The sequence below is a fragment of the Mytilus californianus genome, unplaced genomic scaffold (genome assembly GCF_021869535.1).
Source record: "Mytilus californianus isolate M0D057914Y unplaced genomic scaffold, xbMytCali1.0.p SCAF_2, whole genome shotgun sequence".
Lineage (NCBI taxonomy): Eukaryota > Metazoa > Mollusca > Bivalvia > Mytilida > Mytilidae > Mytilus > Mytilus californianus.
This window is the reverse complement of record NW_026262668.1, coordinates 45,823,541-45,849,641: the sequence shown is the minus strand read 5'-3', so window position 1 is coordinate 45,849,641 and position 26,101 is coordinate 45,823,541. Positions and strand designations below refer to the sequence as shown.

The window sequence follows — 26,101 nt, the reverse complement described above, 5'->3', positions numbered from 1 at the left end:
TTTTGTCCTGTCCAGTACTACAGTGAAAATTTAACATAACATTTCATTGCATATAAGATAATAACCATCACTGGAAGTAAACCAATCAAATTTTCACCCCTTTTTTCCTGTTTACAAGCTTTAGTAACCATTTCATCTCAAGTTTCCAAAATATTTTATAGAAGCGCCACATAAAAAAAAATTGTGCTTTGAAACACCCAAGACATATGTTTTTTTTCTGCAATGAAATAAAAGGTTAATTTCCTTCTTGACGTACTATGATTTGGTGGTATTACAACTCAAAGGTTTCAAGAAAGAAATATACTTGTAATCATTGAATTTTTAATTTTATATATTTCACAATAAGTAATACATTTGCACTTTCTAATAACACAGAAATATCAGTCATGTATTATATATATCTATGGCACATAAAAATGAAAATAAAATATGAAACATACTAAAAAATCTGATATAGAAACACGTTCACGTGGAAAGATTGTCATCATTTTTACATGATTTGAACTACTATGAAGTACGTTTATACATGCATAAAACATACAATCTTAATTGCTATAAACTCTGCAATTTCTTACATTTTGACGGGTTCAATGGAATCAAGAATCAAGAGCGTTAAAAAAATTGACCAACAACATAATTGTCGTATAATTGGAAGATACACTGAAAACATCATTCAATTTGAAAATGTTTTTAAATTATTTTTTATCAGAGTATATATTATTAAGTGAAAACAACCTATATGGTTTGGAAATGCGTTCATAAGTTCGATTAAATTGGAATGCCGGAAATAAAATTTTGGAACTTTTCGCATGTGTAATTATTCACTTGCAAAGTTTCGACAGATTGGAATGTAACTAATTTTGTCATAAAAATAGTTCCTTTTGACAATACTAATGAGCACTTCACTTCTTTGGAGCTGGTACGTTATCTTTATAGTTTCCGATCATATTGCCTGCAGGTCTGTAACTACCAACAACAAACACGCGACCTCCCGAACTTTTGGCTTTACCAAACCCTACTTCTTTTGTCTCCTTCCATACTACTTGTGTGAAATGACCTACATTAGAAAAAAATATGTATGTGTCCACTCTAATTTGTAAATAAAGAATTGTATTCTGTGGGACAATATTCATAAACGTGCACTTACTGAAATGTTTAAATTCATGACATCGTTGAGATTTTTATGGTTTTAATTGGCTGTTTGAATAAAATAGTAGTTGCCCGAAATCAAAACGGGTTACCTTTACTTGCAAAATACCACAACAGCTCTTTCAGTACAATATTACGCTCTGGACAATCATGATTAACAGTTCTGAAATAACTCATCGATAACTTGTGTATTGACGTATGTAAAAGCACAACGTTGGCTTCGAATCAGTAGATAGAAGCATTATACCGATTTTTTTTTCGAAGCGTTTATTTAAACATTTTTTTTAGTACCATCTGTGTCTGCATGATGAAAAAAAAATTTGGACTTCCAATTCCAAAATATGTAAATACGTGTACCAGGACAATAAATTGAATTCGTGAACAATCTTATACAAACATGTGCGCAATACAATTAGTGACGGAAAAGGAGTAGATTATTTTAATTACACGAACAACACGACGGGTCCTTCATGTGGAGCAGGATCTGTCCACCTTTCAGGAGCACCGAGATCACCCCAGGTTTTTGGTTAGGTTCGTGTATTTCAGTCTTTGGCGATCTAAGTTTTGTTTTTATACAATATTGTTTGTCTTTTGATCGTTTTATTGCCACGGCATTGTCAGTTTTTTTCTCCGACTAATGAGTTTGATTGTCCCTTGGTATCTTTCGCCTCTCTTTTGATCTTTTTAATTCATGTCACAAAGTATTAGTAATCTATCATATAAAATCATCCCGATGTTAACAAGACATTAGTTTGTCAGATATCATTGATGTTATTTTTTAATATTGTCTTAAGTTATTTATTAATTGCTCTCTAGCACTGAAAACTTCTTACATTAAAAAAATATGCCAAAACGCTTTTATTTGAGATTTTCCGCTTTATATTTAATTTCTTGTACACAGATGAGTATGTGCATCTAATATTTGAGGGAGGCTATTTTTCAATTTATTTTTAAATTGTCATTTTGGTAATATGTTAACATAAACATGTAATAATATCAATAAAACCACAAACAACAATTTTACCTTTAAGTGACCAGACTAAATCATTTGATAAAATTTAAACAAATTTGAATGGATTGGATAATTTTTCATATTTTTACAATTTTTAGGCCAGAAAACGGCTTTTGTCATACAGTTTCCTTAAGCATCTAAAACAAAAGTTTTTGAATGAAAGACAAGCAAAACGCCATATCTTGATTCTTCCGATACAAATATAATCGCCGGACTTAGGTTGTCAATTATCGAAAGCAATGCAAGTTTTAATTAACGCACCTGTTCCTGTAGATCTTGGTTCTGTTCCAAAAGTATAGTCTTTGATTTCGCTATACCAATACTCTGTTACTTCTTTGCCTAAAAAAAAAGGCATTATGTCACAGATGAATACGGTTATGAATCCTATACTTTTGTATGCATAAGTACAATAAGAAAAGTTCGAAAGGGAATATGAAACCGTTATGTTTTACGTATAAAGAAAATATGTACATATACCTACGATATTGGTCACTTGTCGCGTAATGTCATGCCTCTTGTGCTTCCGCGCTTCATACAAAAAGTGCTACGGTCAACGCTTTTACACCCCCAATAAAATTTAAAAATGAAGCATTCAATTCTTAAATATCACCGATCCGGGCCATTTAAGATCAATAGTTGGGGAACTAGTTCTCTGTTGGTCCTCTTTTCAAAACTGCTCGACGTCAGAACTTATTTTGATGATCAATATTCGTTGTCGTGACAGTAAAAAGATTTTTTTTAGAAAATTCTCAATAAAAGTTATAGAAAATACATAATTTGACAAAAACGTATAGCAACTTTGCAAAAAGGTTTCTGATATTTATGGTTTCTTTAAAAAAAAATAGTTTGCATTAGATGTCAAAATTCAAATTGTGTCTAAATTATCACGCGGACCAACCAACATGACTCTTAGAAGAGAGTAAAATAACAAAAATACCTAACTCCAAGGAAAATTCAAACGAATGGATAACAACTGAAAACACCTTATGAGCTAATCGCATCGTTTGTCTCATGGTAACATGCTCGTCTTGAGTGCGAGGAGTCGTTGATTTTAACACCGGTCGTGCCCAACCATAGACTTTAAATTTGGCATTTTCTGCTTTACTGCTATGACAGTTAAATGTACGGGTAGAGTGATCCGCTCGGAGTAAAATATTGTGTTTGAGTGGGTGTCTGCCAGTGCACTATTATCTAGTAGACTAACACGTTAAAAATCCAGGTCAGCATAGCGGTGTAGTAACAAAACTGGGTATTTCTGCATATCATATTAAAATTCGTTCCGTTTTGTTTGTTTTTTGCTGTGCATGTGCTTATTTTGTGTCATGGATGGATGTCCCATTTCCTTTGTTTTTCTATTTTATCATCCTGCATTTGATACTTGCCACTGAACTTTAACATTTATTTATCCATTCATTCTTCATAATCTATATTTTTTCAAAAGTATTTTCAAATTTTTTATGCATATTCAGGAAAATGAATTTAATAGGTAGGCTCTGCATAGTGGACCAACTGGAATGAAAGGCGGAAAATTTAAATAACGGCTAGAAAATGAGGCATTCTTTGAAATGGACAAGAATATTGCCGGACTTCCTATGGACCGCAAAAGAGTTTATGAAAGAGGTTCAAACCAAACGTGAATTATGCGTGGCACTTTCCTCATCCGAGGCATCACATTTACAATCTCATTCTGACAGGACGCGACTACGTATTTATACATCCTGTACAGCCGAAAAAAACATCCCTTACGCAGGAGTCGTACCGCTCAGACAGAGAAACCATGAACAATGTATATACCAGCATACCCTCAGGGAAAACGACTACAAGAATGATGGCACTAAATGATAAAAAGATCAATGTGCAATTATGTTGCAATCAATATTCATTGTATAGATATAAATATATGTTTTGTTGACCTTCTTTATAACGCTGAATTTTTTTATTGGTATTCGGATGATTTCACTCAATAAGTCAGAAACACGAATATACAAGGACATCAATTATGATATACAACAAATTACTATAGCATTGCAACAATTACTTATGTAACTATCATAGGGCTGTTTGAAATATATTCTATAAATTAAAATAATTAACATATTAAGAAACATATATGTCAGAGGAATTTTCATTACAAAGTTGTTATGTCAAATTGATGGATTGATGAAATCTTTCAGTAATAACAATTGTAGATACATTTTTTGATGTATGTATAAAAAGATAAAAAAAAAAGTTCAAATAGTCAAAAGATAAATCTCGTTTACATATCATACTTTGAACAACGTTTGCAGGGGTTAGCATTGAATGACTGATTAATATTCATGTATCACACTTTATTCACAGAGTGATAAAAGCATCATCTTCGCTAGCCAAGGGTTACGATCCAGTCCCCCTCCTAGAACACTTGGCTAGCGAAGATGTAAAAGCATTGGAAGAAAACAATTGCTTAATTGCTGCAGTAGTCTATTGAAGGCGGTTGCGGTCAAAATTGTTAACTATTTTTGACTGAACCTGAAGTGTTCCTGTCATTGCCTTCATCTTCTGAAAGCTGAAGTTTATACCATCCCACCAAAATGCCGTGTTTTTTGGGGAAATCCAACATGGGCTGGTCTGAATTCTTTAGTCGTTAAGATACTATAGGAAATTAACTTACATCTCTTGCAGGTGTACATTTTGTGAAACGATAACTTACAAACCTTTTTTATTAAAAAAAATAATAAGAAAATGGCACCTACAATGTAACCCGTCCAATGATGGAACCCGCATGGCAAAGGGTTATTTTTTTTTTTTTTTTTTCTTGCCCCTTTCAGGTTTTATATATATATATCACTTCGATTGCTTTCTCTTTTTTTCAGTCTAACTTTCAAACTGTTTTGTATTTGAATGTATGAAGTCTAAAATGAAGAACATCAATTAATAGGTGTAGCTTTGATATTGTTTTCTCCTGCATTGCTCCGTCTCATGTTTAGCTGTTTCTTTCATTTAGTAGCAATCATTATGATGTATGAAAATGTATGAAAACTATTATGGAAATTCAGATATGAACGTCTTTGATAGAAAAATAGAAAATAAGCGAAAGAACTCTATATTTTCAGATTTTTAAGTGAGATGCATTCTATAAAAAGACTTTTTTTTTGCAGAAATTTCAAACATGTCCGATTTATCGCGAATAAAATGAGGTTTGGGTATACATAAACGATGAAGAAACTCAACGACATAATAAAAGGCCAAAATACATGAAGACTTCAACATACGATTTTGGACAATAGACAGGAGTCCATGTCGTCAAGCTCTAAATTACCCCCATTTTAAATAAAGTTGAGAATATATATACGTTTAACATAGACTATAAAAGATCTACCATAAACACCAAATTGCCCGATTGACAACACTTAAGATATAAAAATAAGTAGATGTGCTATGATTGATGATTGCCAATCAGAAACCAACTGGCGTAGAAGTAAGCAACTAGAGCTCACCGTAAGGCCTCCGACAATGAACAAAACCCATACCGCATACATCGTATGACTGAATTTGTAGATTTGCTGCTAATTGATATCAATCGTTGTTTCTTAACGTCCATTGACATATATTTCATGCATATTTAGAACAAGAAAAACACAGTAATACGTTCGTTACTATTGGTCCTGCATTCTGGAACGACCGGGACAAAGACCGTTAAACATACTGATAGAGCAGAAAATTTCCCTTGCAGTAGATCATACAAGGACCTCTCAGTGAGCTTTTACCATTCAAAGATCATTTAGCCCAACTTTGGACTTTAAAAGTCTTCATGTCGACTGGACGTGGATGAGTGTTATTCGGGCCTCCAGATGAATGGATGGCAATAAAACTTTCCGAGTCTCCAAAAATTCATTTTGGGCCCCTCCAATCTTTATTGGCTTTCGAGTTAGTTTTTTTCATAAGACATGGGCTAGTTTTTTTTTTCATAAGACATGGGCTTATTTATGATGCTTGCTATATATAGAAAGTTAAGAGCTTCATTTTTTTGTCCTTGTGCTGCTAGTTTTCAGTCGTATAAATATGTACCACTATCTCATTTTATTCATATTAAAAAGAAATGTCTTACCTGAATAATCTACAGTGCCGCTTCCAGACCTACATGCAATATTTTCTCCAAGTCGGTCTGATTTCAGTGTGCATGAGCTATGTCCGAACGATGATGTTGCCGCCATATGTTCCGCCCATTTCTGAGCATAGTCGCTGAGATCTTTTGCATGTTTCACTGAAGGAACACCATGCTTCTTACGCAAGTCATTGTGAGTTTTTACAGCGTCATCTATAAATGCTTTTAAATTTTGTGGCTTTCTAGTTGTTTCTGGTGATGAATCTGATGAACTGCTTCCCCGTCTTTTATCCTTTCCTTTCCCGAAAAACTGTGAACAACAACAACCCATGATAGTTTTTATATAAACGTACAATATAAACTAGATCAAAACACCGATCATACCACAATACTAATGTAACATATGTTAGAGAAAATGTCATAACCGTTACGCATATGTTAATTTTTTGAATCGATCAACTATGTAAAAACTGATATACGTTTTCTGCCTGCATAAAAGTAATTAAATTTGGTAATTTAATAAATGTACACTACAAGTTTATATAATTCTCTCATTAATGAAATGTCTGCTACTGGTTTCTATCTCCAAAAAGTGCAAAATGGCAATTAATCTGCATGTCTTATCGGTAAAATAGCGAATAGAATTAAGCTGTGACAAAATCTTCAGCGTTTCTATCAACGGAGTTATCAAAATCGTTTATTTCCATTAGATGACCTGATATATTCTTATAGATGTGCAACATAGTTATGAAACGTTGAAAGATTTAATTCAGCTGCTGAAGATAATTATCCCGAAAGATGTAAAGTGATGTGAAAATGTTACCAGAAAAGTCGAATTATCATCCGCATCTTGAGGACATTATTGGTAGGAGTTGTTTGTTTAACCAATTACTTCGTTGCACATACTATAGTCTCTATTAAACAGCATATCCTTCTCTAATTGTTGCCACACTTATTGCAACTGATACAACACAAGGATGACTCTTGAGAAATCTTTTGTCGATGCACAGAACTATCAAATTACATTATTTTTTTAAGATTTAATAAGGGACCTTCAAAGCAACGGGAAACTGTATAAAATATATTTTTAGAATAAGATATCTACGATATTTAATAAAATTTTGAACCAATTATACTTTGAACATGACACATTGGGTGTGTCATCGAGCGATCAATGTTGCTTTTTGTATCGATCTGTTCTATACTTGTATGGAAACCTGGTGGTTGTAACATAATGAGTAAGGAATTCATACCCCTCCGGATCCCCATTCCTTTACTCCTCTTTTACCTTTCCATGAATTGATGTATTTCATTCCCATTTTTTTGGTGATTTATGATAGTTAAACTTAGGGGACGGCCATTTGATATTCTAGAGGGGGTGCCAGGAGGATATTTTTTTGCGGATTGATTATTCATCTTTTCAGCGGCTTTACCATGCGCAAATTTATTAGTACTTTTATACACAATTGTATCCTGCATTTTGTATTGCAATTTTCATTCTCATCCTGTCTTATGCAAAGTTATTTATTTTCAGCTCCTGCCAGGACTGGTTGTTCATTTTAAAAATCCTCCTGCCCCGAAAATCAAATGGGTGTCCCCTTATGTTTCAAAATTCACTTTTATATTTGTGCTCTTATTACAGTTCAATCATTTAAAAAGCAAAAGAAGTAGGTCAATTTTCAAAGCTAACAAAAATTGATGATTACATTTCATCACTCTTATGCAATAAAGTGAACAAGTCATGTCGTAATCAGTGGTAATGTTAAGAACTTTTCTTTTTTTCTTTCTAAATGTATAAAGCTTATCATTCTTCCTCCACTACATAAAGTGATGTTTATCTATATCATGCACAGCTCTTTCTTCAGGAAAAGTCATTAAATATAATATAACAGATAAACAAAATATACATTTTAATCCTGTCGAAAGTGATGCTTGAAACTAATCATCATAGGAACGCGACATGCAGTTGTAGTACACTCAGACGATGAAATTCATTTTCCAGACGCGATTGTCATCATTCAATAATATTACGTAATTTTTGTTTAAAAAATGGCGTGAACTATTGATAAATAGAGCAAATTGATAAAACACACACTTGAAGTAAATATATAAAGACATAAATCATAACATGTATAAGTCGATCAAATTTTTATATATTAAGCATATCATTTACGCCATTAACATTTTTATTCAAAGTAGTGAACTAAGGTTCACTGATAATTAGCAATGGACGTCTGCTATAGTATATATACGTCATGTACGTCTAGTAAGTTATTCAATCCCACTTGTATAGGAAAGGATTTGTACAGGCTATGCCTTTTGCCTGTCTAAAATGTTTAAATGTACGTTTGATATTTCAACAACAACAAAAAAAAAGCGTCACTGTCAATCTTAAGACAGCATTACGAAGCAGTAGGGGATGCATGAGCGATGAACAATTTGAGCTCACTCAACACATTGAAAAAAATCAAAGTTCCTGCAAACACGATGTCTGACATATCCGAAAAGCTAGTACACGTAACAACAAACCACTGTCAAGCATCTAAACAAATCATGAAAGTGATTCTGCGAAATGTGACGAAAAAAGTTATTGGACAAACGGACGGACATACGGACATGGTGATTTCAGTATCGCCCCACTCCTAGAGTTTATGTAATATAAAAAAAAAAATCTTACCGTCTTGTATCCAGAAAAAAAAATCGGGAGTTCGAATTGCTGAATAGTTTTAATCTTTCTCAGTGCGTATTTTCCTCATTTCTTGTTTGCTCATAAGTGTGTACCTATATTTTTGGTTTTAATAGGCTTTATTTATGAATAATTTTGTGGAATCCGATTTTTGATTTTCATTTCAATACATACTGATTAAAAGAGATATGGGGTCTTTGTCAATGAAACAGAATCCAAACGACAAAAGTAACCATACAACATCCGTTAAGGAGGTCAACTTATGACCTTTAATAAAGACAAGCGTCTACACAATATGTTAAGCTCTAAAGCTGCCCGAATCAGTGAGTACCGTATTGGACCTATATACTTTGGAAAAATGATATCAACCACTATGTTCTTTCCATAATAATGAGATTTGTTCTGATGTAGATTAAAAAAAAAGAGATTCAAAAGAAAACGGAGAATTCCAGCATGATTTTCATTATTTTTCATGAATATTTTTTTTAAGAAGAAAGGGAACATGTTTCCACCGTCTTCTTAAAACTAGTCCAGAGGTTTTGTTTTTTAACAGTGCACTTACAACGATCTTTAACTTTGCAAAACCAAAATGATAAATATTCAGAAGTGTACCCAGTTAAGTAGTCAATTTATATTCAAATTTTGTGACTGCTACTATAAAGATAATATATCAGCATCGGGGAAACCTAGTGTCAACGAAAAACTAGACTGGTACCGAATCCAAACAAATAACTGGTAACTTGCTCAATGTTCTAATAAATTGAACCAATTGTTTATTAGGTTCCCTCCACGCAAATCTTCAGCAACATTCCGGAGATATTAAGAATCTAACATAAGAAAGAGTGCATAATTGAGAAATCTCGGACAACCAAGGGTGATATTGCTTTCAACTGAAAATTTAAGTGAGTGCAAATATAAGCTTAAAATGAAAACAACACTTTATAAATTTCATTTCAGCTCGAACTTAAACATATTAAAGTCAGGTATGTATAAATACGTAGAAACATTAGGAGCTATGTTTTTAAGAAAATATATGCGAAGTGTGCGAAAATTTCTTATTACTCCTTCATATTTAATACAGAGAGATCTTATATCGCTCAAGGTATTGTAATATCATTAAGAAAAGATATATTTGTAATGGCCTTTAAACTTTTTTTTAACCACAGGGTTTTAAATATCATTAATGAAATGTAAGATTTATAATGGTAAAACATGACAGCACTTATCAATGTCATTTTCGTTAAAGAAGTTGTATTTACAACGTTATTGAAAGTAATAAAATTGAAATCCGACCTTCTTAGACCTCGTTGAAGTCTGGTATCAGTTATGTAAAATTTGTTGACAGGTTTGTTATGTGGGCGTTGGTATTTATTGTCAATATCTGATAATGTATCAGCTGAATTCGATCTCTGGAATTCAATATGAAATGTCGACAGATGACTGTCCATTTTTTAAATTTAGCTTTTAAATAAAGTAATATACATTTATTATTGATTAAATCAAACAAATTAAATTTTAGAAAATAATAATGAATTAAGTTTAGACGCATGAAATTTGTCAAGTGTCATTTCCAATTAATTCAAATACGCTTTACATCTTATTCCAACTCGATTGAATATAATTGTTGTTTTGCTTGATTTCCAGTTGCAAATATTTCATGCATGTTAAGACGACATAATACAAATCAATTGTCTAAATCTAACTTGTACTAGATCGATTTCATTAACATGATTAAGTACTACTCATATTTATCTTTGACTTACATGTTCATTTGTTGGAATTTATCATTTGTTTTTTTTTATATCTACAATTATTGAATTTTGTAAAATTATGTAGACGGTGTAGGTTTTCCAACAATCTATAAATATCAAACATAGGCGAAGTAATATCAAATTTAAGCGACGAAAATTTAAACAAGGGAAATAGTGAACATAGTTTATTTTATAATAAAATTAAAGTAAATATTTTGATGAACCAATCTTGTAAATTACAAGGGAAAACATCAGTTTATTGCAATACGTGTTCCAAATATTGATCAAAATCTAAACGTATTTACAACAACCCTCAAATCAAACACGTATTGATTTTATGATAAACATTGGGTGTACCACTAAGTAAATATCCTCATCTAACACGCCAGATTGACTGACCGGGGCAGTAAATTGGACTATAAAATATGTTCAAACATTTGCTGTTTTAACATCAGTTTATAAATGACACGTTAATACTTTTATCTTCTCCTTGCGAATTTCATTTACCCAATTTAGGTTATCTCTGGATCATTGTAATCAGACAGGTTATGGTCAGAATGGGTTTACGTTCAATAGTATTCTAATAAACCTATCTAACAGAACAATAATCAAAATAAAAGGATTTTATTTATTTATTCTTGGTCAACATAAAATGTTTGCGTGGGTAGATTAGTCCAGACATGACAGATACATTGCAACTATGTTAAGTCAGTCAATTTAAAGAATCCTAGTTACTTAAACTTACATCCTGATAAACATCTCAATTTGCAGGAAAATATATTCCGACCTAAAGCTTGTACCCTTAACATGTTATAATCAATTAGAGCTATTACTATCACTTAAATCGTATATCAATACGACATATGTTATTCCCCTGTTAATCACTCCCACCCCACAGTTTTTAGTGCGGTTCCTACTGCCCATTCCCTATATATAGTTTTCTATGTTGTGTCTTGTATAATGCTATTTTTCGTTTCGTCGTTTTTCATTTTTTGACATGGCGTTAACAGTTTGTTTTCGACTTGTGAATTTGAATGTCCCTTTAGTATCTTTTGCCTCTCTTTTAATACAATATGGTATTGTCGGGTTCTGAGAAATCATTGAAGACTTAAAATTGAAGTTTCAAAGGACAAAGCTTTAGTTGATTGATATTGTTCATGTGTGTGAGTCCTATAATGTGTTCAGTATGGCTCCTCTTGATATACGTTTCCTACTTTAGCGTGTCAATATTTTTTTATCTTTCAGATGAATATACAATGTATTGTTATGATATAAACTTATCAAAGAAACTAGGCATATAATTTGATACGCCAGATGCGCGCCTCGTCCACATAAGAATCATCAGTTCCTCTGAAATCAAAATAACTTGAAAATCGAATCAACAACGAGGATAAAGAGCCTTAAAACAAAAATGTCCAAAGGACTTTGCCAAATTCATATAAAGTCACCCATGCCTTAGGGAAAAGAGGAAAAGGGTATGAAATTATAAGTAGAAGTAAAATCAACCTATTTCGGTCCACTCGATTGGCATATCTATCGATAAAAAGTTATGTGGATTATACACCATTTACACAGCAACTCAACGACAAATAACCAAAAGACATCTAGGGGTCAAAATATCGGTAAATAACAAACAACAGATCTGTATGCAATATGTTAAGCACTTAGTTGTCCTAATTCGAAATAAAGATTCAAATAAAATTTGAAGAGACTATACTACTTCTTAGAAACGCTAAAAGTTCACATTTTGGAAAGAAAGACAAAAAGATGAAGTTCTTTGGCACTTGAGAAATTCAGAAAGTCAACTGCTTAAATCTTTTAAGGTCAAATGTGACTCATAGAGTTGCAATCATAGTTGTGTACAAAATTTGTCAGCGAGAAATATATCAAAAATATAAGCAATACATTTTAGGAAATACCAAACAATCACTGCTTTTGTGGTCTAACAGTACGCCAATAATACTATCAATTACATGGTAGTACTTTAACTTTCATCTTGCAATAGTATTAAAACATTTTACTTTTCTACACTTTACACAAATATTCCCCATTCCAAACTATAAGACAAATTGAAAGAGTTGGTCCTACTTTGTTTCATAAAGTAGAATGGCCAACGTAGATACAAGTAAGTATCTTGTCTTAGGGAGAGATAAATCCTACTTTGTAAAAAATCACTCTGATTCAAACAAAACATTCTCTGAAACTGGCATTATCAAGATGCTCTCTCACTAAATAATTCAAAGTTGGTGACTATGTTGAACGCATCTATCCCATCGAGCTTGAGATAAAGGATACAACAGATACAGTTAAGTCTGCTTAATATCTTGACTTACATTTAGAAATTGACAATGAGGGTCGGATGAAAACTTTACGACAAAAGAGATGATATTCTATGGATTCACTATTATAATGAGCACTGAAAGACATATACTTTGTTGCTTTTTTCACGATCTGCGACTGTTACCCACGACTTTGTTACACATCACCCAAAGATGGTTACAAAAAATACCTTCTGCTTTGTGGCCTCCGACGTTTTTCTAGTGATATCAGACATTGCGGAAACGTCTGTCATATCTAGTAACGGCGGACATAAAGCGATAGGATGTAGAGTTGGAAAAGGAAATGTTGGATTAATATATGGTAAGCCATATGACGAAAAGGACAGACCTTGTTCATGTATTTGTTTTAGTTTGGAATAAATGGCCCATTTTGAATGCATATGAGTAGGTAAATGATTATATTATTAATTTGTCCAATTTGATTACAATAAAAACCCATTTGTAAAAAAGATGATGTGTTTCCCCCATTTGTGAATATCTAACATTCAGCAGCTATACATCACTTCTAAAATTATAATGTTTAAAACATCTAAACTCCATTTATAATTCCTTGTATTCTACTTTTTTTCCCAAATGACATTGTTTATTGATCACGTAGTGTGGAAATCTATTGTCCATAGACATTATTAATTTACTGCACACTTCTTAATTACCATAGTGAATGTTCCACATTATACCATACAGTAATTAACACGTTAATATATTTATTTATATATGTACTACTTAGTACATGTAAGTACCATCTTTTTATAACTTAGGGTGTAGACTTGCCAAACAAAAAAAAACATCAAAGAAGAGTACTTAAAACTTGATACAAGTACAAATGATATGCTGATGAAACATGATAAACACGTGATCATGGTGACAATGACGTAACTTATTTGTATGTGACAAATCATAAAATGTCACAAGATGATTTTTCTGTTTATTTTAAAACACAACAGGAAAGTTTAAAAAGTTCAATTTACGAATATATCATAGAGCTGATAATTTCTTAGACAATAATAAATAAAACTTTACTATGTCGCATGTAATGAAGGAAAGTAGAGGCTACAGATACCAAAGGGAACACGAGGAATAAATGGACAAGGTGATTTGGAGGAAAGCAGCATGAAAAAGAGGAGAAGAGACATTAAGAGGGAAGATGTATATAACCAGTGACAGAGAAGAGAAAATGAAAGACATGATGGTAAAAATGAAAAGAGAACAGCGATTCTTTGTTCGATGTCGATAATGCTATACGTCTTTGCAACTTGGTAATAACAACAAATTACAGTCTATCCTGGGCAAAGAAATACATTTAGTATTTAAAATGCATTTTCTATGCATTAAGTTGTTCTTTTGTGAACCATAGTAAGGTGATGAAGGTCAAATTTTGAGCTTTGTGATTGGACGCATGGGTATAATATACTTAAATTTCTTTTGATACTACATACTTAACTGGCAAAATCACTACCGTTTGGCTTTTAACAAAGTTGTCTTTTAACATATCTTGACATTTTCAGATTCTTAGTATTGAAAGTTTCAATTGCCACCAGTCCAGAAGTGATCGTGTATCTTAATACAGTAAAAGCAATCTACTGGTCCTCTTTTTCGTGTGTATTTCATTTAGTCTCTACTATGAGTTTTGACTGAATCCCTTAGTTTTTAGTATCTCCCGCCTTTTTTTTACACAACATTAATAAAAGACTTGACACGACATCAACAGAGTCGAATGCTTTCATTGTGGTAGAGGCATTCGCTGTCATGCTTCGTAATCTATTTTCTCTTTTAGGATTATATTTTTATCATTATTCTACACCGGTTTAAAACTTCTTGAATTCGATCTGTTCTTTTGTTTTTTAAGTGTGTTATTTCCGTAACTATATCAGACTTTTGTTTATTTTTATCCCGAATTTTTACCTACCCCTAATACGCCACCTTTTTCCTTTTCCCTCTTTTTTGAGTCATCATGTGACGGAAAACTGGAACTTTGCAATGCTGGAGTCGAACTGTTTGATGAACCGCCTTGTGTTATGGTTTCTTTCCGATTTGTTGTTTTACTGCCATCGGATCGTATGATTGTTTCTTCTACCACTGTTTTTGTTACTTTGTTTGCACCTGAGCCTGTTGTTTCTGTGAATGTTTTAGTAGACCTAGATTCACCTCCACCACTTCTTCCAAACATATTTAATCTTTTGCCTTAATAAAGAAACGTTGATCACTTATAGATATATATTTAAGTTTATTTGAACATTTAGTAAATAATATTACAATACTTGAATACAAAGAATACAGTTTTTCCTGTTCGAAAACCACATACTTTTTATAATCACTGAAATTAACAAATACTTTATATTTTTATATTAAAGATGAACAAATATGGTAAAATTTGATATACTATATTTTCCCATCTAAATGGATCACATTTCAATTGAAAAAAGTGTTCATGTACTCACCTGCAAATGATATCAGTAAATATCTTTATGGGGAAATAAATAACTTTGGGTGGATTAAGAAAATACTTGTGCATTGCAAAAAAACTGTCACGTGATGCAGAAGATGACACTTAAATTCGTCCTTGTTTACAATACCACACAAATGTGATACTTAAAAGTCCTTTTTACAAATTCTGTATATGAGTGTGTGTCACTTACATCAATCAAAACGTTACGTTATCATTTTATGAATAAAAAAATATTAAAATTATATGAAAGAATATAATTTCGAGATTGTGTCCAAAATTTAGGGTCTGGAAAAAAAACAAATACGCAATAAGATGTGCCTTTCGGTAATGGCACACTTAAAATAAAACTATGATTTCTTATGTAAAAGTTAGGCCGGTAAGGCTCATTCGTGCAAAGTCTGTACGTACATGGATTTTCGAGATCAATTACAACAAAATGGATATATTAGAGATAGAACACAGATGAAACACAAAATTTACGGACACATATAAAAATCTGATCTGAAAATCCGAAATGTATAAAACGAAACATTGCACATGACCAGTATGTTTTTGGTCTTCGAGTCCGTCTTAAATTGTCATAATATCATATCGCCTTACACAAAAAAATGTTATGGTACATGTACAACCAAACAATTTGCGCTGTTTAAAGGTTGTATCACCATATGGTTAGTTAAAACTTTTTGTTTACCGTATCTAAGAATAATAACTAACAAAGTAACGATCTATAACGAAAAGGCTTACAAAATCAACTTCCTAATTAACATATTTTCGCTTAATTAATTAACAGTTTTTATATTATCTTATTTTCCAAAATGTTTCATCATATTTTTTTCAAATTTTAACTCACCTGACCAAATGAATGTAGAATTTAAATTATTTTTCAGATCATAAAATCCTATTCTAAAGTGGTCAAATATTTCAATAGCTAATAAAATGATTGTGGATACACACTGAAAAAGACAATATCCACCACAATATCACGTCAGGGTCAGGTAATGTATATTACAGGTAATAATTATTATCTATTGATCTTGGAGAAATATTGCATGGTCAATACACTACATACTATAAACTCCTACTTACAATGGAATATTAACTTCATTGAAATTTACAGCTTTTGTTTGATTGGTTTCATATTTTTATACTGTTCAGGTAAAAAAAACTACCATTTACATTGAAAAGTTGACTTCATTGACATCTATTGTATCGCCTACATGAGTGTATTAAAATTTTTATTTTGTTCAGTTTAATGATATGGTATTTATTATTTCCTAGTTGTAAATGATCATTTTTTTTGTCAATGAAATGCCCTTTTTTTAAATGTCGAATATTATATATATGCATTACTTGAACTTACCAACGTACGTAAAGTGACCAAATGTAATACTAAAGGACGAAAAACTATTATCACTGGGGATTTAAATACAGACAGTTTAATTCCGGGTAAAATCTAACAACACCAACGCATTTCCATGTAGAGTTATATCTCATGGGACGGATAGGTAATTCGTATTATCAATTACCGTATTTGAAATATTATAATAATACACGGTAAATACAAAACACGAACCCGTCACATAACCAGAACTTATTGGTACTAGTAATGGAAAATTTACTTCATTGTGTATTTTAATTACATTTCGTATGTTATTATAAACTTTAGAAAATCTATTCTTAAGTATCATAATTTTATTCAAATAATAATTGTGTAATACCAAAATGTTGTCCAAAAATGAGTTTAAAATTCACTGAAAGTTTTTTTTGAAAACACTGCTAAATAGACGACTTTCGAATTCGTGCACTTTTTCTTACATTTCCAATGTCATACTGCTAGTTATTATGTAACAGTAAGAACCGATTGTCCAATAACGTCATTTACACTCATAGACATCGTGCGAACCGGTGCTACTTATTCATAAAAACAACTCAAGATTGTTTATTATGGAAGTAACCTAGTCATTATCACAATGAGGAAATCCATTTTATTACAGCTACATTTACACGGCTCACGATGAATAGTATCTTCTGTTCAACGGTATCAGCAACAAATCAGTTACTGGCTATCTCAGTCACATTGATTGATTGGTTGAAAAGATTCATGAACTTCCGAAATTTGTGAGATGTAATTATTTGTTTCAATTTAACAACAAACAGAACTTCCTGAGAATTACAACATTGTGTTTGACAAAAGGAATAACACAAAACAAAAAATGAAAACAAGTAATTTTTAACTCTGAAAAACCAAAGCTTGTGCAAAAAATTCACAAAAAAAATTGAAATTTAGTATAACAAGTTTTAAAAATACACAGCACCATATCATCATAAGAAATTGTCACCGATCATAAAGTCGCTATAAACGTGCTTATTTTTTTTCTAAACAGAATAGTTGTATTATTAGAACTTGCACCATTTATATTATAAAAATATGACGTTTTAGAGTATCTATATCCTCACAACTAATTTGGGTACTATTCCCATATAACCCACATGTAGTTCAACTGGTCGACCCATTGACAAACCCGTTAATATTCTGCACTAATGGTTTTTATATTACTGACTTTTGACTCCGGAGAATATTATTTTTCGACAGCTCACCTATTCTGTGGAAGGTTAATCTGGTACTCGGTCAAGAAAGAGATATAACTTGTTTTGTGATCAGTTTTATGTTTGTAACATTGGAATTGAAATAAAATATATATATTCTTTTTTATTTGAATTTTATTTAAGTTTATTGCTAATTAAATATACCTCAAAGTTTAACAAGTTAATGAGCAAAAGAGTGTCATTGATCCTCAATCTGATTTGTCATTTGCAACAGAAGTGTTTCTTTTATTTCTTTTAAAATGAGACCTTTATAGGCAAAAATAATTCTTAATTCTTTAAAAAAAATAATGGTTTTTGCAACAGAAGTTTTCTTTTAATTCCCATAAAATGAGACCTTCAAAAAGGAAAATACTTGGAAGTTCGTAATTTTATAAAAAAAAAAAGGTAAACGAAAACGTATACCGAAAACCGAAATTCAAAAGGATGGAAATCCAAAAAACCAGGACGAACTCAAAGGTTTGAATATATCACTCAACGGAACGAATGGAAAATAACTGTCATATTCCTGACTTGGTACAGGCATTTTCCGAAGAAAAATGTGGGTTAAACCTGGGTTTATAGCTAATGATACCCATTTTTGAACGCACGACCCGTGGACTGTTTCTTAAAAAAAGTTTGTTAAATATAAATTGATTGAATTAATTTTAAATATAGTACGAAAGAGTTTTTGTCTGCCATTTACAGTTTTATGATGAAAATACATAAAGTCTAACTAGATCAGCTTTACAAATCTTAAACGATATGTCAACTACATATATTTACATAACATTTTTTTCATTCTTCTTCATCATACGTTATTTACAGACTTGTCTTTGTGTGTCTGAGTTTCCCAATCATACGATATTCAAAAGCCTGCAGCTGCTACACAGACTTTGTAAAACGTCATCGGTGTCTGAGCATAAAAATAATGAGCCAATATTTTGTCAAAGAACGTCTCGTCCTTTTTCTCAAAAATGTTCATCGGAAACTAGTAAGACTATTCAGTAAAATTGAGAATGAAAATGGGGAATATGTCAAAGAGACAACAGCCCGACCAAAGAGCAGAAAACAGCCGAAGGCCACCAATGGATCTTCAACACAGCGAGAAAATCCCGCACCCGGAGGCGGGCTTCAACCGGCCTCTAAATAAAAATGTGTACTAGTTCAGTGAAAATGGCCGTCATACTAAACTCCAAAACATATAAATGAACTAAAATTAAAAACAACATACAAGACTAACAAAGACCAGAGGCTCCTGACTTGGGACAGGCTATAAAACGGGTACAATACATACCAAAATTTTTGATTTTGGAATTTGATTAGGCATATATGTTAATTGAGCCCGAAAATAAAACAGGGTATACGGAAGAACAAGTAATCAGTGTGCCGGAGTTTTTCATTGACAACATATTTGTTTAATTTGGCGGTAGAATTTTCCAGTAGGTTGTCGGGCATTTCTATGTGAACCAATTGTGCGCCTCTCCTGATCAACCTTTTCTTATTTTCTTATGAGTCGGTATCTTCCGCCTTCTTTTTTTGCTGATCTTATGATGCTGATTTAAAGTTTCTGTCTAACAACTTTTCCTCGATTGTGACATCTCCTGGTGAGACTTTTTGCACTAATCATGAGCAACACGACAGATGCCACACGTGGAACAGAATATTCTTACTCTTCTAGAGCATTTGATATAACCCCCGGGTTTTTTTTTGTTGCTCAGTGATAAGTTTTTTATGTAAAGTAGTATTGACGTTTTTTTTTTTATCTTTTGCATTGTTTATTTGGGGGGGGTCATAAATAAAATAGCCAATACCGAAAAATGGATGAAAGTTGTCACTGCATGGCAACACGAGTCGATTATGGATTATAGTCATGTTGACTTAGCTGTAGATGGTGTCTTACTGGTCATTCTGGTTGTATGGAGATTATCTCTTTTAAATACACTGTATTATAGTTTTCGCCAAAAACGAAAAAAGGAAAAAGATCACTATTGCAGACTCAGTGCAGTTCTCCTAGAAGGAATTTACTGCCGATTTCAGCTATTTACTTGTATTTGTAGATTTTGTCTACCTGTTCATTATCGCTGTTTAAGTTTCTCTCATTCTCTTATTGTAAATTTATCTACTGCGGTTTATTAAAAGTACTGTTCAGACACATCGCTTGCAGTCGATCAAGACTGCAACCAAAACGTCTGAAAAGTACTGAAATTATACTGAAGAAATATCTAAAATAAATGCTTCGCTGGGCGCAGCTTGATACGACCGCAGAGGTCGAACCATGAACAGTTGGGGCAAGTATGGACACAACATTCCAGCTCTGAATTTTGATTGTGATTAAATATTTGACACAGCATAGGTTTCTGACACAGAAAGAATGTGGTCTAAGAACTTGACTTTTTTTAATTTACCTATTATGGTCCAATGTCCAAAATCAAAATATTCAGCATATCAAAGAACCCCATATATTCAATTTTTGTTGAAATCAAACAAAGTTTAATTTTGGACCCCAACTTGGACAAACTTGAAAACTGGGCCCATAATCAAAAATCTTAACACATGTTTAGATTCAGCATATCAAAGAACCCTAAGAATTCAATTTTTGTTAAAATCAAACTAAGTTTAATTTTGGACCCTTTGGACCTTATTGTAGACCAATTTAAAAAACGGGACCCAAAATTAAAAATCTAAATACACGGTTAGATTTGGAATATCAAAGAACCCCAATAATTCAATTTTTGATGAAATCAAACAAAGTTTAATTTTGGACCCTTTTGACCTCAATATGAACCAATTTGATAGCGGGGTCCACAAATAAAAAATCTAAATACATGGTTAGATTCAGCATATCAAAGAACCCCATATATTCAATTTTTGTTGAAATCAAACAAAGTTTAATTTTGGACCCTTTGGACCTTAATGTAGACCAATTTGAAAAATCGGACCCAAAATTAAAAATCTAAATACACGGTTAGATTCGGCATAACAAATAAATAAATGTGGTCAAAGATTTTACAAATCTAATGCGCCATACTGTGCAATTAAAGATTACTTCTTGAAATTTTTCAACATTTGAAATTTGAAAAAAAAATAATATTTGAAGAATAATTCTTTTTAATTTCTGAAATCTGAAATGAGAAAAAATTGACCCCCCACAATTTCTTTTTACCCCCCCCCCCCCCCTTTTTTTCCCCCAAAAATTCTTTCCCTCAAGATATGGTCATAATCTCAATTCAAATTTCCAATGGAGTTTGCAACCATAATTACCCATTTAAATTTACCATAGTGCTAACTTAATCTATTTTATAATAGAATTTAAAATATAGTGTCAAATCTTTCATATGGATTTTTTTGTAGAAAAAAAAAGATGCAACATTTGCAGATATTTTTACTGGTCTTCCTTTATAAATATGCATTTCTTTAAACATAATTTAAAAGCAGTGTAAGGGAAGTAACCAAAACGTTGTATTTGGATTACCTCCCTTACACTGTTTTAAATTATCTTAATTGTTCATTAACTATTACTTTATACATAATTTAAAAGCAGTGTAAGGGAGATAATTTCAATGATGTATTTGATTTATCTCCCTTACACTGCTTTATATTATGTTTTGTACTAAAGTATTTGTCCATTAACCAGGACAACCTTGGTTTTCTCCCTTTTTTGCCGCTAATTCCTAAACGGTTTGAGCCATAACCCCCCCCCCCCCCCCCCCCCAAAGCAAATCCTAACCATCCCTTTGTGGTATGGAAACTTGTAGTATAATTTCAGAGACATCCATACACCGTTCCACAGTTATTGTCTGGAAACTAGAAAATGCTTATTTTTTTACCCTTTTTGGACCCCTAATTCCTGAACTGTTGGTACCATAACCCCCAAAATCAATCCCCACCTTCCTTTTGTGGTATTGAACCTTATGGTAAAATTTCAAAGAGATCCATTCACTTAAACTAAAGTTAGAGTGCGAAAACCAATGTGTCTTCGGACGACGACGACGACGCCGGACGACGACGACGACGCCAACGTCATACCAATATACTACCGCAAAAAATTTTTGCGGTCGTATAAAAAAAATAACACCTTACAAGGCTTAACGTTTTAGGTTCAGACTATTTAGATGACGTTAAGAACAAAATTTCCGTTTTAGACTGAGCTTCATTTTCTAGTGAATGGAGCGCATGTATTTTAAACAGAATGTTAAGTAATGTCTTTTTTCTTCTTTTTCTAAATTTACAAAAAAAATATCGGTAAACAATTGAGTGAAATGAAAAATGTACCCAGTCATATAAATAGTAGCCTCGTACTTCCACTTATCTGATAATAAGTTTTTAGAAAATACAAATTTGTGTCCAATTTAGAGATCCTCCGAATGTAGACTCTTTTTTTTATTCCGCCCGATATTTACACTTTTATGCAATATAAAGATCAAGCTGCTCTATACCCGAGACATTAATCCACCAAAATCTCAACTTTTAAAATTTATCAACATAAGAAACTCACCAAGTGATGCCATGATTGAACGAATACCTCCTATGGCCGATGTTTCTTCTTCAACTTTCTGTTTCTTAGCCTCAGAAATCTGATGGCAATCATCATCGGAGTGACGTCTTTTAGACCTTGATTTCTTACGTTTGGGTGCCATGTTATACAACTTTCACACCCACAAAAGTGTATACTATGCAACAAATGAACCTTAATTTCCTTTACGATTGTATATTCATACGGTTAATAATTTTTCATCTTTTTGACACTTTACAAAATAGCATAGTCTCCCTTTATCCGTTTACTCCGATAAATGTTACAGTGACATTGTAAATTCTACCATAAATGAGGATTGTTGTTTTATGGCACATACATCAAAAACGTATATATTTGTACACTATATATGTGTGCGAAGTTAAAAATATTTACATTATCTAAATGGAAGAATAATAAAGATCATCGGATAATACATTTAACTATGTTAAGTAGAACACAGGAAATGTAACAACAGTACGCCCTTGAACATATGAAGATGTGCTTAATATTAACATAGTACTTAGGACTTGTTAATGTTTACTTGTAATGTTTCACTTTAAATACATAGTTTTCCATATTTGAGTATAAAAGATGAACTGGCTCACTGAAAACCAAACATGCCTTTCTTTTCTTTCGCTCTCAGCGTAATCTAGAAATGCATACATAATGCATAAACGATAACACATGTATCATGCATTAGACGGAACGATCCAACATATTTTCCTAAAAATTATCTTGTTTTTATTTATGTTCAGGTAATGCAAAACTCATTTGCTCAGGTCTGATCGTGAATTATAAAAAAAGAAAAAGATGAAATCTCTTTTACAACTTTTTCTTTAAAAAAATACATGCTACTGATAATTTTATGTACAGATCAAACATGGATTCCTTGTCTGTGATGATCGAAGAAAAAAACCATGAAGATTCCAAAAGGATCAAACATGGAAAAGGAAAACAATCAAACCAAAATTAGAAAAGATATCAAGTAGGCAATCAGAAACCATTAGTCGAAGAAAAAAATAGACAATACCATGGCCAAAGTGAAAAAAGACGAAAAGACAATCAACAATAGCAAAATATAGCTCTGAAAACACGAACCTCACACAAAGCTGGGGTGGCCATAAACAAATACCGTTGCATCAAAACGATAATCTTAGAATTTAACAAATTTAACATATTTTGGTCAACTGTGCTAGAACAGTTATCTTAACTACTAGCATATGACAGAGTCATCACATTTGGAAAGCTAGTTTTACAGCAACTGAAAGCGTTAACATTTAACAGTAAATGTCTCAAAATCAATGCGGAACTATTTGATTTACACTAACAATTGTTATGGATCATATAAACTCCAATATTTAAAAAATAAATTGCTGTAAACGATCAAGCCACAAGAGGATCTAGATTTTAAAAAAAATTCTAAGACGAGCATACATGACAAATTTCAGTCCTTTTGCGCACGTATGCTTAAATCACTTTCTTTAATAAAAGACTCCTCAAAAAACAATATGTAAACTGCGATATCTACAAATATATTTTCCATATAGTATACTAGAACTGCAAGAGCTACAAGTTAGGTTATGTGGACGAATATATATAAGACAACTTTAAGTATTTAAGAGGTATTTAAGCAGTATAAGGAGAGGTGTATATTCTTTTTCATCCTCTCTTTATAATTTCTAAATCATTACATGTAATGATACCTAATCTTCATAATTTATGTCTCATTATTTACATATTAAAAAGAAAATTTTCAAAAATTTCTAAATAATTATTCATTTTAAGTAATATCGGAGATGGGTATTGGCGTTTAGGATAGGGAATAAACCCAGGCTGTACAGTTTAAGATTGGACGTCATACTTCTTTCATATCAATACCTTTTATTGTTAGTTTTAATGATCATTTTCAAAGACAAGCTGCAAAAGAGAGGCGAAAGATAGCAAAGGGACATTCAAACTCATATGTCGAAAATAAACTGACAACGTCATGGCAAAAACAAAAACATAAGGAATAAGTAACCAACTTGACGACCCTGCTTTCCTGTCAGTATTTATATGTTTTACACAAAATCAGAACACAAATATATATCTTAAAGTTTATATGCAATACAGTTGAAAGATACATGGTTCTCGTGGTCTTCCATATTAAGATGTCAGAATTATCGTCTGATCTGTAAATATACATATTGTGTCCTTTTCCCTATTGTAACATTTCAACAGAGCTTGGATTTACATTACAGATGTGTACGCATACCAAGAAACGCTTAATCTGTTGACGCATCTATTTTTCTCTATCTGGATTTCCTGCAACTCCATTGGTTAATTTGTATATTTAAATGGATTAACGAGATTTGAACATCGGTAAACTACTGTTGCTTCTACTATATTCCATATTTCAATACAATGGCATTCAGCATTGGTAAGACACTTTTTTTTCAAATTCTATTCATTATTGTGAAATTTTGCATTGAACGGCGTCTTTCACAAATTCAAATAAAATGAATTAATCTTTGATCCGAAAGACAATGTTATCTTCAGTTCTTAAATTCCGGTTCTCGGTAAGGGTATATCCCCGTAAATACTCTGAAATTGCAAAAATCTATCAAAATCGCAATTTTGAGCTATGTTTGTTTTGTCTTGAAAAAAATATATACATATATATATACCTGTTTGTTCATATTTTGAGGTGTCCGAGGGTGGAAGAACATTAGTTGAGTAAGTACCAGGTCTGTTGCCAGCAGGTCTGTAGTTTGTCACAACCACAACCTTTCCATCGTTTGTCTTCGCTCTCCCTACTCCAATTTCTCTGGACTCCTTCCATACAACTTGACTGAAATGTCCTAGCAATATACAAATATATAAAATCATAAACTGACTTAGCCATAAAACATAATTCAACGTCTTAGCAAAACACATTTGGGAGGAGAAAAGACCTATATAAATGTGTTAAGTTTTAGCTAAGAAAAACAAAAAAATAATAGATTCAACCTTAGTGTGTCTACCATACGCTTCAAAGGTGTCAATATGCCAATTCTTTTATAACTTTTGTTTTGTACCCATGTAGAAGGTGGAAACAAGAACCCCATCATTGAAAAATCAATCGGGCAGTATTTTTTTTAAAGTTAATATATATAATGTATGAATGTTGTGCAAGTGATATTTCATCTATTTTGTCGTCAATACTTTTGAGATGCTTGGGTTATATTTCCTCTATTAAAAATTGGAAATTTCGTATAACATCTGTACAAAGGGAAATAACTCAGGTATTTTTAAAGAAATCCATTACGACGTCTGTTAAGTAAAGCACACAGAGTAAGACAAATACATTGAATTATTCATTTCATGGACAAACACAAATCAAAATAAATAAATGGAAAAAACAACTTTTTAATTTGCTGGTTTATTTTTAAAATTTTACGTTTACTGCTATTTTAGAAAGTTTTAAATATATATTATGAATATGTGTATTGATAAAAATAATAAAACATTTCGATATAAATGTATGCAGTTTGCTATAAATAAAAAATGATTTTCA

General features: G+C 32.0%; 1 protein-coding gene across 1 annotated transcript in view; it reads right to left on the bottom strand.

Moving 5' to 3' along the window:
* Positions 1-304: 304 nt before the first annotated feature.
* Positions 305-26,101, bottom strand: part of LOC127729870 (uncharacterized) — a 36,892-nt gene continuing 11,095 nt past the window's right edge. Inside the window, exons 4-8 of the mRNA XM_052237796.1 lie at positions 25,233-25,406; positions 14,928-15,202; positions 6,249-6,555; positions 2,423-2,500; positions 305-1,057 (exon numbers count right to left, since the gene is read on the bottom strand). Of these exons, the coding sequence (XP_052093756.1) occupies positions 903-1,057; positions 2,423-2,500; positions 6,249-6,555; positions 14,928-15,202; positions 25,233-25,406 (989 nt within the window). The 3' untranslated portion in view covers positions 305-902. The remainder of the gene's footprint in view (positions 1,058-2,422; positions 2,501-6,248; positions 6,556-14,927; positions 15,203-25,232; positions 25,407-26,101) is intronic.